The sequence below is a fragment of the Meles meles genome, chromosome 11 (genome assembly GCF_922984935.1).
Source record: "Meles meles chromosome 11, mMelMel3.1 paternal haplotype, whole genome shotgun sequence".
NCBI classification, from domain to species: Eukaryota; Metazoa; Chordata; class Mammalia; order Carnivora; family Mustelidae; genus Meles; species Meles meles.
The window spans coordinates 1,309,232-1,322,720 of record NC_060076.1 but is presented as its reverse complement, the minus strand read 5'-3'; the positions used below and the strand labels follow the sequence as shown (position 1 = coordinate 1,322,720).

General features: G+C 68.8%; 1 protein-coding gene across 4 annotated transcripts; it reads right to left on the bottom strand.

The window, feature by feature from the left end:
- Positions 1-4,128: 4,128 nt before the first annotated feature.
- On the bottom strand, positions 4,129-12,630 carry CARD9 (caspase recruitment domain family member 9). 4 transcript variants are annotated; one of them, XM_046023748.1, is made up of 13 exons: positions 12,123-12,630; positions 10,883-11,101; positions 10,571-10,708; positions 9,699-10,012; positions 9,446-9,625; positions 9,157-9,306; positions 8,656-8,781; positions 6,904-7,095; positions 6,389-6,430; positions 6,130-6,175; positions 4,882-4,958; positions 4,454-4,530; positions 4,129-4,352 (listed from the first exon to the last, which is right to left on the bottom strand). In XM_046023748.1, the coding sequence occupies exons 2-13, from the start codon at positions 11,064-11,066 to the stop codon at positions 4,253-4,255; spliced, it is 1,626 nt and encodes a 541-aa protein (XP_045879704.1). In that variant the 5' UTR covers positions 11,067-11,101; positions 12,123-12,630; the 3' UTR covers positions 4,129-4,252. The 4 variants fall into 4 exon arrangements, with proteins under 4 accessions (XP_045879704.1, XP_045879703.1, XP_045879702.1 ...); XM_046023747.1 differs by having other exon boundaries at positions 10,883-11,098; XM_046023746.1 differs by having other exon boundaries at positions 10,883-11,080.
- Between the last annotated feature and the right edge of the window lie 859 nt (positions 12,631-13,489).

The following is a 13,489-nucleotide window of genomic DNA, read 5'->3' as shown; positions in this document are numbered from 1 at the left end:
TGATTGAGCTCACCTGGGTAAGCAACCCCGCCAAGGGCCTGGGGCCACCACTGCGCTGTAAGCCCACCCCCGCAATGGTGCCACCTGGTGGCAGGTTTGTTCCGTTCTCCCCCGGGAGTGGCTGTCTGTGCTAAGTGGACAGAGTCGCACGGTGTCCGGGAGCGCTTGCCTCTCCAGTCCTGAGTTCTCAGCAGCAGCAGAGCCATGGCCCACCCGCCCAGGACCTGCTCGGGGCCATGGAACAAGGTGCAGAGCACCCATGATGTCCCACCCCTGGCACCACAGGCCGATGAGTGCAACAGAGCCGTCTGCAAAGACGGGGAGCCAGCTTGGGGGGCACAGCCCCAGCAGACACCCCAACCCCCAGCTGCTCTATGGTGCTGTGTCCCCAGGAGGAAAGCTGAGGGGTCCGGGGACCCAGCGAGGTAGGAGGTGCCCCACTCACCTCTCCTATAGTGACCCACTAGGCCCAGGGCACCCGCCTGCCCACAGGAGGCTGCACAGCCGGGCAGGAGTGGGGGTCGGGAGACCCCTGAGTTGCGGGTGGACCGGGGAGGCCAAAAGCAGGTTGGGAGGGAGGTCTGCAGGGAGGACCGCAGTCAGGACATGCCCACAGAGGGGGCACCCCAGGGGCCACGGGGGGCTGTCACAGAGCCCCTGACCCGACAATCCTTGGTGCGTTGGGAACCCGGGCACCCAGAGAAGGCGGCTCTGCTACGGGTCACCGCGCTGCCACTCAGTGCCTCCAGGAGCTGTGGTTTCCCAGAGACACAACAGTGTGGACCATCTCAGCTCGGCAGTGGGGCCCCCCTTGTTGGCTGGTACTGGCCATGGGGTGCGTTCAGCCCCTCCAGGGTCAGTGGGGCCTGGACGTCAAGCATCGGAATACAGGAAATATAAACGTGGCCTATCCCCACATCCACACCCCGGCCTCAGTTTCCCCATCTGTGGAGAGCGGGATTGGCCCAGGGCCGCCGTCCTCTGTCCAGCTCAGCACTGTCAGGCCCAGCGGGCTCCCAGGGGACAGCGAGGCAGCCAGGCACAGGCCAGGCCCTGCCTCCCGAGGCCCACGAGGCCCACAGGGAGGGGCAGGCGCAGGGGCTGGCTCAGCCTCCAGGCCGAGTCCCCGCGAGAGAGGCTCTGAGCGGGTAATAGGTGGTTGTCTGCCTGGGGAGAGACAGGGGGTAATCGAGTCACGCACACACCGCCAACGCCCCGGGAGAACAATGGCAGATCCCGGGGCGCTGACGCAGTGCTCCAATGCTCCAGGACTTGCGGGGCTGCGGCGGGTGATTAATGGTGAAGGTCACACTTCTGGAAATACCCGCGCTCCTCCCATAAACACAGCACATCCTGAGCAGCCGTCAGGGCTGGGAGACAAACCGCACGCCCCTGGGGGCAGGGCACCACGTGGGGCGCGCGGCCCACTGAGACTCCCACTCCCGTCACCACCGCGGCCGCCCAGGCCCCTGTGGTCACGGTGAGCAGCCTGATCTGCGGACCCCCTCTGGCCCGCAGCCAAGGGTCAGGGCTGAGGGCGGCGCGGGCTCCCCGGTGCCCTGCAGGAAGGATTGGGGACGGCAGGGGCGCGGGAGGAACGGGGACCGGGAGGACCTCCCCGTGTCTGGCCAGAAAGGACCCACGGCGGGTGCTGCCCCCCAGGAAGAAGAGTGGCTGATTGGCCATGCCTTTCAGGTCCCCGCCAGACCCAGCAAGCCCAGAGTCCCGGCCTACAGAGCACGTCCCCGCTGCCACATGCCTGTCCCACGTCTCGTCTTCCTGCCCTTCCACCTGTCAGGGTCTCCCATCTTTGGCGGGTGGGAAGGCACAGTTCAGAGAGCAGAGGGACCCGTCCGGGGACACCCGCCACGGCCAGGGGGCTCGGGCTCCCTGCCCTGTCTCCTCCCACACAGCCACCAGCAGGCAAGTACAGGGCCCGTCCTCTGCGCAGAGGGACCGTGGAGGACCAGGACCACCGCCTGGCGGAGGCTCCTGGGAGTCCTTGTGACTCCGGAGCCAGGGACAAGAAGGCGCCAGGCCCCGCCATCTCCACGGGACGTGTGTTTATTGAGAGGAAACAGGCCAGCCCGGGAGGCCCCCGGCTGAAGCACCTTCCGGAAGGCAGAAGACAGAGTCAGCTGGGCTCCGTCTTGCCAGGATGAGTGGGGTCGTGGTCTTCACCCCCTTCTGGAGCAGGGGTGGATCCGGGGTTCCCGGTAGCCTCTAAAACCAGCTCCAGGGCCCCCTCGCCAGCCACTCGGCGCACCTTCTCCCCTCTGGCCTCCAGGATTTCTTCAATATTCCTGAGAGAGAAGGAGGTGTCGGGACCCCCCCAGGGCCCCCACCCTGTACCTGGGCTCTTCAGCACCACCCCAGGGCAGCCCAGGGCCAAGCTGGAGCCGGGAGCGTGGGTCCCCACACGGGTGTGGCCACGGCTCCCCACATGCTGACCTCTGGACTCTTCGGAGCCCCCAGAAGCAGCTTTTACCAACCCGCTCTCAAGCAGAACAACCCACGGAGCAGCCCAGGACCCCCAGCCAGGAGGCGCCTGCCCGAGGGGCGCACACATCTCACACAAACCCCGAGTCTGGCGCGACCGACCGGCCAGTGCGGGCAGAGGACGCGAGTGAGGCACTAGGCCCCCGCCGGAGCTGACCCTCCACACCTCTCTGTGGGGACGAGGGAGCCCACGACAAAAGGGAATCAGCCCAGCGCGCCCCTCACTTCACAGTCCCGACCCCGACAGGCCGGCAGTGAGGCTGGGCCCATCCCTGCCCAAGTCATTCCTGGTTTCCCCCAAACTCAAACCCAAAGCCCCTCCTGTGCCCACGAGGCTGGGGGCGCAGGCTCCCCGGGGATCCCGACAAGAAGGGGACCCAGCGGATGCGCGGTGGGGCCCGGACCGGCAGGCCAGCCCGGGTGCACCGGCCTATCCTCCCACCCTGCCCGCGGGTGCACCGGCCTGTCCTCCCACCCTGCCTGCGGGGCCTCACCTCTTCCCATCCAGGTCTGAGAACCAGCCCAGGTTGTCGGCGATGACGTGGTGCTTCTGGCAGCCGGGGCAGGTCACAATGACCACGCCCCGGTGATAGGCCAACTTGGAGATGCGCTTGGAAGACCGGCTCCCACACACCTGGGGACACCCGCAGCCCAGGTGATGCCATGTGCCTGGGCCCGCCCCTCAGGAAGACTCCGCCCCCTCTGAGGATAGACTTCACCGCGGGGCCCGGCCTCCGCCTCCTGAGTCCGCGCACCTACCCGGTGTGCTGGGCCCCGCCCCTGGGGACGGCTCCACCTCTCTCCGGCAAAGACCGCGCCCCAGGGACAGCTCCACCCCCTCTCGGAAAGGCCCCGCCCCCGGGGACAGTCCACCTGTCTCCCAGACAGACCCCGCCCCCGGGGACAGCTCCACCCCTCCCCCGGAAAGGCCCCGCCCCCCGGGACAGCTCCACCCCTCTCCCCGGAAGACCCCGCCCTCGGGGACGGCTCCACCCCTCTCCCCGAAAGACCCCGCCCCCGGGGACAGCTCCACCCCTCTCCCCGGAAGACCCCGCCCTCGGGGACGGCTCCACCCCTCTCCCCGAAAGACCCCGCCCCCGGGGACAGCTCCACCCCTCTCCCAGAAAGACCCCGCCCCCCGGGACAGCTCCACCCCTCTCCCCGAAAGACCCCGCCCTCGGGGACGGGCCTCCGCTCCCGGGGAGCCAGCTTCGCACGCGTCGCACGCTCACCTTGCAAGTGTAGACAAGCTGGTAGTGCGCGGCCCCGGGCCCCGAGCTCAAACGCCGCCAGCCCCAGACCCCGACCCCGGCCTGCCTTCTCTCCGCAGCCTCCGGGCCGCCCCTGCGTCCCCACAACCCCCTCAGGCCGGGCCCCTGGGGCCACCTGCGGCTCAGTAGCGGCGGCACGCGGCTCAGCGCAGCCCGCAGCATTCCGCCCTCCGACCTCGGCTGCCCCGCCCCGCCCCCTCCCACCTCCACGCGGCTAAAGCCGCGCTGCCGCCATCTTGGAAGCGGGCACGCGGCGTCAACGGCCCTTCTCGGCTTCCGTCCGCCGACTGGCAGGCCGTGCTCTGCTGCCCCCTGGAGGCGGGAGGTGCGCGCGCGGCTCGGGGTGTACGCGGGAGCGAGGCGGGCGGAGGACACGGTGCCGGGACCCCGGTAGTTTATTCGCCGAACTGCATCCGACAGCGCTGCCCGCCCAGAGCACGCCCCCCGGCCCGGCGCGGCGCGGTCCCCGCGCACGGCGCTGGCTAGGAGCCCTCGGTGTCGGTGTTGTCGCTGCCCGTGGTGGTCTCCCAGTCCGCCTCCGCCGGCCGCGCGCCGGGCTGCAGCTTCCGGAGCGCGCGCTTCCTGCGGGGCGAGCGCGAGTCCGCGGGGCCGGCCGCGCCCCCGCCGCGCCCCGCCCCGCCGCGCCCCCGGTCCGCCCCGCCCCGCCCCGCCGCGCCGCGCACCTGCGGTAGTTCTCGAAGCTCTCCTTGAGGCGCCGCCGCTCCTTCTCGGGGGGCTCCCCGCCGCTCGGGCCCGCGTCCTGGGGAGGAGCGGGGTTCAGGCCGCCGGAGTGGCGGGGCCCCGCCCGCGACCGCGCAGCCCGCGTCGGGAGGACCGCACAGAGCCGGCAAGCCGCGGGCCGGAGTCCCGGTGCCGCCGCGCCCCGGGGCCTCGAACACCGGCTTCCGACGGCTGCCACGCCCGGCCCGCTGCCCCCTGCCGCAGCCGACAAGGGGGGACTCGGCTCCCGGCTTGTGCGGCCCAGAGCCCGGGGGCGGAGACCCCTGCCGTCTCCCCCAGGCATGCCGCTTGCAGTCGGCCTTCCCGGCTGGGTCACAGAGACCCGTGCCAGCGGCGCCCCTGGGCAGCAGGGACCCTGGGGCAGCCTTACGTTGGGGGTCAGGGAAAGCTGCTCCTCCTGCAGAGCCGCAAAGGGCTGCTGTGGGCTGTCCCCGTCGGCCGGGCCACCTGGAATGGAGGAGTAGGCCGGTGGGTCCTTGCCAGCTGCTGGGACCACACCTGGCCACCTGCTCTCCCCTGAAGCTGCCAGGCCAGTCCTGCACCATCTCCTGGGGCCTCGCTTGAACCCCGAGAGGCCTCCCGTTGTGCACGCAAGAGGGCCGTCAGTGCCCACTCCCGACGCTCTAGGCAGGCAGAGGCTGCTGGGGGCCCACTGCTCTGCTCCCAGCAGTTGGAGCACAACATTCCAAGCTGCCTGGTGCCTTCGAGATCTGCCAGGGCCTGGACGGGCTCAGGGCTCTCAGGACCGCCAGACAGAAGGTGCTAGATGGACTGTTCCCCTACACTGGCCAGGGTGGGAGCCTGGACATCTAGTCTCATGGACGTCATGGGGGAGCGACCCCAATCCAGGTCTCTCTCGGGTCTGGCACCTTCCCTTCCTCAGCCTCTGACCCTGAAGCCCCAGCTCCTTCAAGGGGCCACACCAACCCTGGGCTGGGGCTCCCAGGGTCTCCCCCTACCACTCACTGCCGGCTGGGTCCTGCCCACCTGTCCCCATGTTGGGGCTCCGTGGCCTGAAGTTCCGGTCTCTGGGCAGCGTTGCACTGCTCTGCCCCCTCACTTCCGCACTGGCTGTCCCTCTTTTGCCTCCCTCCGAGGCTGGTGGTGGGCCTGAGGCTGAGGAGGTCGGTCTGGCTTCCCACGCCATCTCCCCACCTCCCCTCTGGCAGCCACCTTCAGAATGAGCCCCTCGACCCCTTGTCACCCTTCGTCACTCCCCAGGCCATCTCTCTGCCATCTCTGTGCCTGGCCCTGAGACGCCCCCCTTCCCTCTGTTTGCACCTCCCACACTCGCTGGCAGACTTCCCTGCCCCCCGCCCAAGCGGAAGCTCGGGGAGAGCAGGGTGCCTGAGCGCTGCATTCCTGGGCCCAGAGTGGGCTCCAATGGAGGGACGCGCTCTCAACATCAGAACTGGGGTGCAGGCCCCCCACACCTGGCTCTTGTTTGCTCGCTGGGGAGCCTGGGGGTCACTCGTCCCTCCAAGCCTCAATGTCCCCATCTGTAAAGTAGGCTTGTGAGGTCAGTGGGAGAGGGCTGTCCCCTGTCAGGACCGGTGCCGAATAAGGTGACAAAGAGGCCTGGGCTGGACTCGTCCATGAGAAGCTGCCCCCTCCTCACCTTTGTCTGAGAGCTGGATGGCCTCCAGGTCCAGGGGGAGCGAGAGCTACCAGGGAGAGAGATGGGTGTCCAGTTAGACCACCACCCTCCAGGACCCCCCTGGCCTGCCGTGCTGTTTCTCAGCGACCTGGCAGGAAGGGCCTGCCTGCCCCAAGGACCCAAAGGCAGTCAGCCCACCCGGTTGAGGCCTGGGAGGAGAGCAGCTGGCCCAGCTCCCATAGGGGACGGTGGCCTGGAGCCCACCGAGAGTCACACGCACCTCCTGGGAGTTCCGGGGTGAGCTGTCCTCCAGGTCGGAGCTCTGTGGTCACAGAAGAGGAGGCGGTCAGCAGGCCGTGGGGAAACCCAGCCACCCCCCAGAGCCTGGGGTGGAGTGGGGCTTGGTGAGGGGGTCCCAGGCCAGCTCCTGTCCTCAGAGGGGGCCCCTCTCCGGGCTGTGGCCGGCGCAGGCACCCCGGAACACCCCTCCCTCCCCCTCCTGACCCCCAGAATGGCCTGCCAGGTTCTGAGCTCTGCCCCTCCAACCTCCCAGGAGGAGGACCCCGTACAGAGGACAGAGGGGGCTCGGGAAGGCCTGGGGCCTGCCCCGGGCCACCCGTGGTGCAGTAGCCAAGCCAGGCCTGGACCTGGGCTGCCTGGAGTCCCCTCCTTTGGGCTCTGGTGTCTCTGGGGACCCCCTTGCCCCTGAGGGCCAGTCCCCTGGGCTCTACTGTGGCAGGGCTGCGGCTCTGAGCCGCGGGCACTACGAAGGCCCCCAGCCCCCAGGAGGCCCACCAGGACGAGCGCGTCCAGCTGCTGCCTCCTGAGCCTGCCCTCCACGGCCCGCAGCCGGCCCTCGCGCTGGAACAGCTGGAGCTGCAGGCCGTCCGCCCTCTCGGCCAGCTCCCGGACCTGCTTCCGTAGCGCGTCCTTCTCCCGCAGGCTCTGCGAGTGCTGTGCGTGCAGCTCCTCCCGTGTGGCGATGGCCTGCAGGGGCCACGGCGCTGGGAGACCCCGGCCCCGAGCCCCCGCTCCCGGCCCGCCTCGGCCCCGTCTGTGCTTGAAGGCTCCAGGAGTCCGGGTCGCCGAGGGTGCCGGGAACGTGCGGGTAAATCTTCCAGCCCCAAACCCAGAAGAGCCCCCGCCCGCCCCCGCGCGGCCCGGGGCACCCCCTCCCTGCGCTCATGCCCCTCGAACGGCTTGGTCGGCCTGCGGGGGACTAACTCGGTGGCTAGGGGGCGCGGCCCGTGCCTTACCGCCTGTCCCTCTGTGCACACCGGCCAGACCACACCAGAGGACACAACTCTGACCCCCACCCAGCGGCCAATGGGAGCCGGCCCACCGCCTGGAGGCTAACTCACGTCCCCTGGAGCCCTCGGCCTGAAACAGCCAGGACTGGAGGAATCACTGCGAATTGCCTTCATTTCCGTCCCCGCTTCTGACTTAGGACAGGCCGGAGAGAATCCCAGCTGCTTACCGGGGCTGCCCGGCTCCAGTGTCCCTGGCTAGTGGCCTGCCTTTGGTGGCTGCAGTGACCCCTCTCCTCTGCCGGCCCCCGAGGGAAGGTGGGAGCCCTGCTCCCGGGCCTGGTAGCGCTGTTTCCCGCTTCCCACCACCGCCTGTGGCCTCAAGGCAGCCCCCGTGCCCCAAGCTCACTCTGCACACTCTGGCCCCCACGGGGCGGCTTTCCGACATGGGACTGCAGAGCTAGAGGCCCCTAGCACAGGCTGCCGGTCCCCTCCGGACGGTCTCTGAAACACCCACCATACCTGACCAGAAAGGACCCCACATGATGTGGCGGGAAGGTGGCGGAGAGCAGTGATGGGGACCCAGTCCAGACGGACCCCCGCCCCCGGTCCCCAGGAGCACAGCCAGCCCACGAAAGGGCCAACAGTGTTTGAAGTTTAAAAAGCTATTTCTGGGGGCGCCTGGGTGGCTCAGTGGATTAAGCCGCTGCCTTCGGCTCAGGTCATGATCCCAGGGTCCTGGGATCGAGCCCCGCATCGGGCTCTCTGCTCCGCAGGGAGCCTGCTTCCTCCTCTCTCTCTGCCTGCCTCTGCCTACTTGTGATCTCTCTCTCTGTCAAATAAGTAAAATAATAAAATCTTTTAAAAAAAAAACAAAAAACTATTTCTGGGCTCCTGGCGGCTCTGTCCGGTGAGTGTCCCGCTCTCGATTCCGGCTCAGGTTATGGTCTTCGGCGGAGAGATCGAGCCCCACTCAGCCAGGAGTCTGCTTGGGAGTCTCTCCCTCGCCCCCCGCCCACGCACGCGCTCTAGCTCTCTCTAAAATCAGTAAATCTTAAAAAAAAAGTTTTAAAAAACCTATTTGCCAAACAAGAGCGCTTCCCATTTCGTAAGACAAACACGGAACTCTAACTCTACCTACTTTGGAAAGAATCTGGAGGTTCGACCTGCCGGTGCAGTGGTTTTCCCAGCAGCGGGGGAAGGGGTCACCTTCCGGGTGTCCCTGAGCTCTCTGACAAGGGCCCTCCCCTGGAAGGGCCAAGGGCGAGGCGCCCTGCCCCCGGGGTGGGAGGCGGCCTACCTGGTCCCTCTCACTGGCCACCTCCTCCATCTGCCGCAGCACGGCCTCGATGCGGTCCTTGTACATCTCGGAGTCCTTCCGGAGGGCCAGGCACTGTAGCTCAAACATCTCCTTCTCCTCCACGCACTGCGGGAGCCGGCAGCTAGCCCCCGCCCCAGCCCCCCCCCCCAGCCCCCGCCCCAGCCCCCGCCCAGCCCCCGCCCCAGCCCCCCCGCCCCAGCCCCCGCCCCAGCCCCCGCCCAGCCCCAGCCCGATGCTCCAGCTCCAGCTCCGCGTCAGGCCCGGCGTGGGGAGGGGGAGGCTGCTGCAGCCCCTGGGTCCCTGCCAGCCCTGAACTTCCAGACCACAGCCAGGGCCCGGCCATCCTGGGGAAGTATGGGCCAGGCGTGGAGTGAGGAGACCACGCCCCTGCACCTCCAAGAAGGGGTGAGGTCGGGGTGTGGATCCCAGGGGCTGCGTGGACACGGGGCAGTCAGTCCCTCAGCCCAGCCAGCCACGTACCCGGGCGTGCAGGGCCTCGCCCCGCCGCAGGGCCTTGCGCAGAGACAGGATGGTGTCCACCTGCTCTTGGTGGTCCCGCAGCGCCTGCCGCCAGTCCCCCTCCAGCACCTGGACGTAGGGGCTGCTCTTGTCCGGCTTCCCCTCCTGGGGCTGGTGGACAGGATGGAGCGGCAGGAAGTGGCTAAGCCGAGCGGGCCCAGCTCTGGGACCAGCGTCCTGCCGGGCCGTCCAGCTTCCCTGAACGCTGCCCTGCCCGGCCCGCCCCGCCGGCCGCCCCCCACCCGCACACCTGCACGGCGGCCTCCAGCTCCTGCACGCGGGCCCGCAGCCGCGCCTTCTCCTGCTGCAGCTCCCACACCAGCTCCTGGCTGGGCCGCTGCTCCACGGCGTGCCGCAGCTTCAGCGTGTTCCTGCGCTCCACCCGGCAGTCGTCCTCCGCCCTCACCAGGCAGTGCTTGAGCCGCTCGACCTGCAGGCGGACGCGTCAGCCGGCCCACCTCGCCCCGGCGCCCGACCACCCCCCGGCCGCGGGCACCGGGCACCTCGAGCTGCAGGTCGCGGCTGTGCGTGAGCGCGGCGCCCTTCTCCTCGCTCTGGCGGGCCAGGCGCATGGCCAGGTCGTAGTTCTCCTCCTTGCAGCGCCGGAGCTCGCGGGCGCCGGATTCGCACTCCTCGCGGAGCCGCTGTGCGCGCTCCTGGTGCTTGCGGAGCAGCCCGTCCTTCAGCCGCAGCTCGGCCGCCAGCTCGTCCCGGGAGCCCAGACGCTGCGTCAGCTCCTGCACCCGCCTCTGCAGCTTCAGCACCTCGCTCATGAGCAGCTGCGTCAGGCCCGACTCCCCGGAGGCGTCTGCGGCGGCTGGGCCATGTCAGAGGGCGCACCCGGCCCACGGCCGCCCCGCCGCGGCCCACCCCCCCTGCTGCACCCCAGGCCCGAGGGCCGGCCGGGCCCCCTCCAGGAGACGTGGGGCCCGGCCGAGGGGCCACCCCAAGGTGCTGGTGCTCCCCTTCGAGGACGCAAGTGGAGCCCCTGACTCGCCCTGCGGCCTCGCCGGGGCCCACCCCCCGGCACCGGAGCCCTCAGGCCAGGCACCCTCCCGCTTTGGCTCATTTTGTCATGATCTTGATTGTGAGGCAAGGGGACATGCGTCTAGGCCGGGGAAAGTGTGGCTTTGCCCATTGTTAGCGCCAGCAGACGCCCGTCCTTCCAGGAGCCAAGGCTTTGGTGGGGTTAGCCACAGGGGCTCTGACCCGTAAGCCAGCCTGCGCCCCCCCGCCCCCCCAGCGTGGGCCTGCCTTTCCTCCAGCGGGGAGAGGAGCAGGACGGAGCCCTGAGCCCCTTACACTTGCTCTTGTCCCCGGTTTGTCCGTCAGGTGGCCCGCCTCGGCGGCCTGCCTGCGGGGTCCCGTGCCTCACCGATGATCACGGAGAAGACACGGGTGGGCTCCTTGCCCGTGACCTTCTTGTAGAGCTGCGGGTAGTAGAGCTCCAGGCTTTCGAGGAAGGCGACATAGCCCTTGTGGCCAGTCCGCTGCAGGATGTCCAGGAGCACGCCTGAAACCCACAGGGCCTGGCTGGGCCGTGGCCATCCTGCCCGCCCGCCCTGGGCTCTCCCCCGGGGCCTCCGCTGTGCCCAGAAGCGCCACCACTCCCCACAGGCAGGACCGGGTGCGGGTGCTGGGGGTGCCCGTCGCTGCGCCCGGCGCCCCCGGCCGAGGCAGCACTGACCCACTTTCCGCTTGCGGGTGACCAGGTTGGGGTCACTGAGCACCTGCTCCTCGTCGTCGGGGCTCAGCACCTTGCACTGGCGTAGGTAGGGCGTGACGCACGAGGGGTCGATGACCGAGATGAGCTTCACGCGGAAGCTCTCCAGCGCGCCCCAGCACTGGTCCTCGTTCTCGTAGTCTGACATGGCGCTGGTCACGGCTGCGGGCAGTGGGAGCGCTGCTAGGAGGGAGGGACAGCCGCGCACCGGGGCCTGGCCTCACCCGCCCCGGCCCTCCCTGCTCCGTGCCGAGACCTGGGCCCTGCTGCCACTCCCCCGGCACCCGGGCTCTCTCTGTCCCCGAGTCGCTCTGATGATGGTGGGGGAAGACGTGGAGGGTCTCCCCGGGCTGAGGCCACGAGCCTGAGGCAGTGACTCGTCCGCCTGTGCCTGCGTGCCAGGCAGGGCTGTGGGGGACTTCCTCCTTCCTGGACGTGGCACCCATTCAGAGCCCGGCCCCGCCACCTCCTCTCCTTCCGGAGGCCGCAGGCGGCTGGTGGTGCAACCATGGACCGCCCACAGGACAGCCAGGCCCGCCGTCCCGGGAGGGGCCGCGGCAGCGCCCACGACCAGCCCCAGCACCACTCTGGTGCCCTCTGCGGGCTCTCAGGTCCCAGGTGCCATACGGCTCGGGGGTCCTCTCCCTCTCCCACTCGGGCACCATCGTGCCGGCTCACCAAGGGGCCATCCGTGTTGGGACCATCCACTGTGGCTCCCTTCCACCAGCGGGAGTGGGAACCACTGTCTGGAGGCCTGGGCCAAGCCAGAAGCCGGATCCTGGTGGTGGGACCAGAGCTGCTGACCCGCCGCCTCAGAGAGCCCTCAGCTGGCGTGGGAATGTGGTTTCCAGCCAGAGGAGCTAGACGGTGCTCCCCAAGCTCCGGGGGGCAGCTGGTGGGCTCTTTGCAGGGGTCTCTCTGACTTCCCGCAGCCCTCAGTCACCCTATCCAGCCAGAGGCAGACACCAGCAACTCCGTGGATGGCCCTTGGGACATTCAGCCTGCTCCCTGCCTTCCCCGCACCTGACCCCCTGCTGCTGAGTCCACAGAGATGGACGAGCAGGTACCACGTGGCGGTGAAGGCGGACGAGGCAGAAAAGTTGAGGCCACTTGCTGCCCTTCTGGGGTTCGTGTCCCAGGAGCCCTGAGCAGAGGGACAGGCGTCTTCCTGGACACCTTCAGAAAGAGCAGCAGCCCTGCCTACCTCGAGGTCCTGGAGGGGCCCCTGCGCAGTGGGATGTGGGTCAGCCGGGGCCACCCGGGTCCGATGAGCGGGAAGAGGTGCAGCCGGCCGGCCGGCAGAGCCCGGGAGAACTGTGCCTTCCTGATGGTGCTGGGGGCTCCACGGAGCCGGCCACTCCTGGGACCTGCCTTCTGATTCGCCTGCGGGGCAGGGCCCGGGAGGCGGGGCGGAGGGAAGTGGAAGTCTTGCTCGGAGGCCTGGAGGCCCAGCCCTGGCACCCACTAAGTGGAAGTGTGAGCAAAGACCCTCCCTGGAGCTGGAGGAGGCCAGCGCACCGTCCAGTCTGCTCTGGCCTGGATGCAGGCTTCGGGAGGCTTCTCCAGCACGGGGCCGGCTGGGAACCAGCAGTGCGGGCAACCTGCAAGAGGGGGGTGGGCGTCTCAGCTCCGGGCGCGCCGCCGGGCCCACACGTGCAGCCGCTCACAGTGGGGACTTGATCCTGGGAGGGCTGCCATGCAGCATCCAGAAGCCACGCAGCTGGAAAGGCCGCTGCGGCCAGCAGGCCAGAGACCCGGCCACGCTTGTCCCACGTGGTCTCCAGCCTGCACCACAGCCATCACAGCACAAGCCCGTCCCTTCCTGGAAGCGTCTCCCCTCCGCCAGCTCTCTGCAGCAGGCTGCTGGGACCCCGGCGCCACACAAACTGCTTTCAGAAGGGCTGTTCCCTTGGGGCGCCTGGGTGGCTCAGTGGGTTAAAGCCTCTGCCTTAGGCTCAGGTCATGATTCCAGGGTCCTGGGATCGAGCCCCACATCGGGCTCTCTGCTTAGCGGGGGGCCTGCTTCCTCCTCTCTGTCTCTCTGCCTGCCTCTCTGCCTACTTGTGATCTCTGTCAAATAAATAAAAAAAATCTTAAAAAAAAAAAAAAAAAGGGCTGTTCCCCAGCCGGCAGAGGTCAGGCCGACCACCGGGGCAGAAGGCCCCCAGCCCTGCTCAGGCTGGGGAAAGCCCCAGGCCAGTGCCTCGCTGACTGGAGACGCTGGCTGCCAGGTGGGGGCAACAGCTAGGGAGAGGCCAGGCAGGCAGAGAGGCCCAGACCAGGGCTCCGGACTCCACCACCCCAGGCAGGGCATCTCACCGCACCAGCTCCCTGCCCCGGGGCCTGCCACCCTCCATCCCTGGGCCTCCTGCGCATCTGCATCCAGCAGGCAGGGGCAGCCTGACGCCCACCCCCCACCCCCGCGGGTCTCCGGGAGGACAGAGGCTGACGCCACGCCTCCAGGAGCAGCCAGTTCTGCGCCCACCAGTGTCCCTGTGTTTTTTACAAACACGGTGGGTGTTTGTAAAAACTCAACGACGGAAACGTCATGTTGTGTTATCAGGAACTAGA

Bases quoted from the DNA above. Each gene is read 5' to 3' on its own strand.
- CARD9 (XM_046023748.1), bottom strand. From the start codon at position 11,066: ATGTCAGACTACGAGAACGAGGACCAGTGCTGGGGCGCGCTGGAGAGC. The intron at 8,782-9,156 runs GTACGTGGCTGG...CGGCTCCCGCAG, and splicing joins GCGAGGCCCTGCACGCCCGG to TGCGTGGAGGAGAAGGAGAT. The intron at 6,431-6,903 runs GTGGGCCTCCTG...CTGTGACCACAG, and splicing joins AGCTGGACGCGCTCGTCCTG to AGCTCCGACCTGGAGGACAG.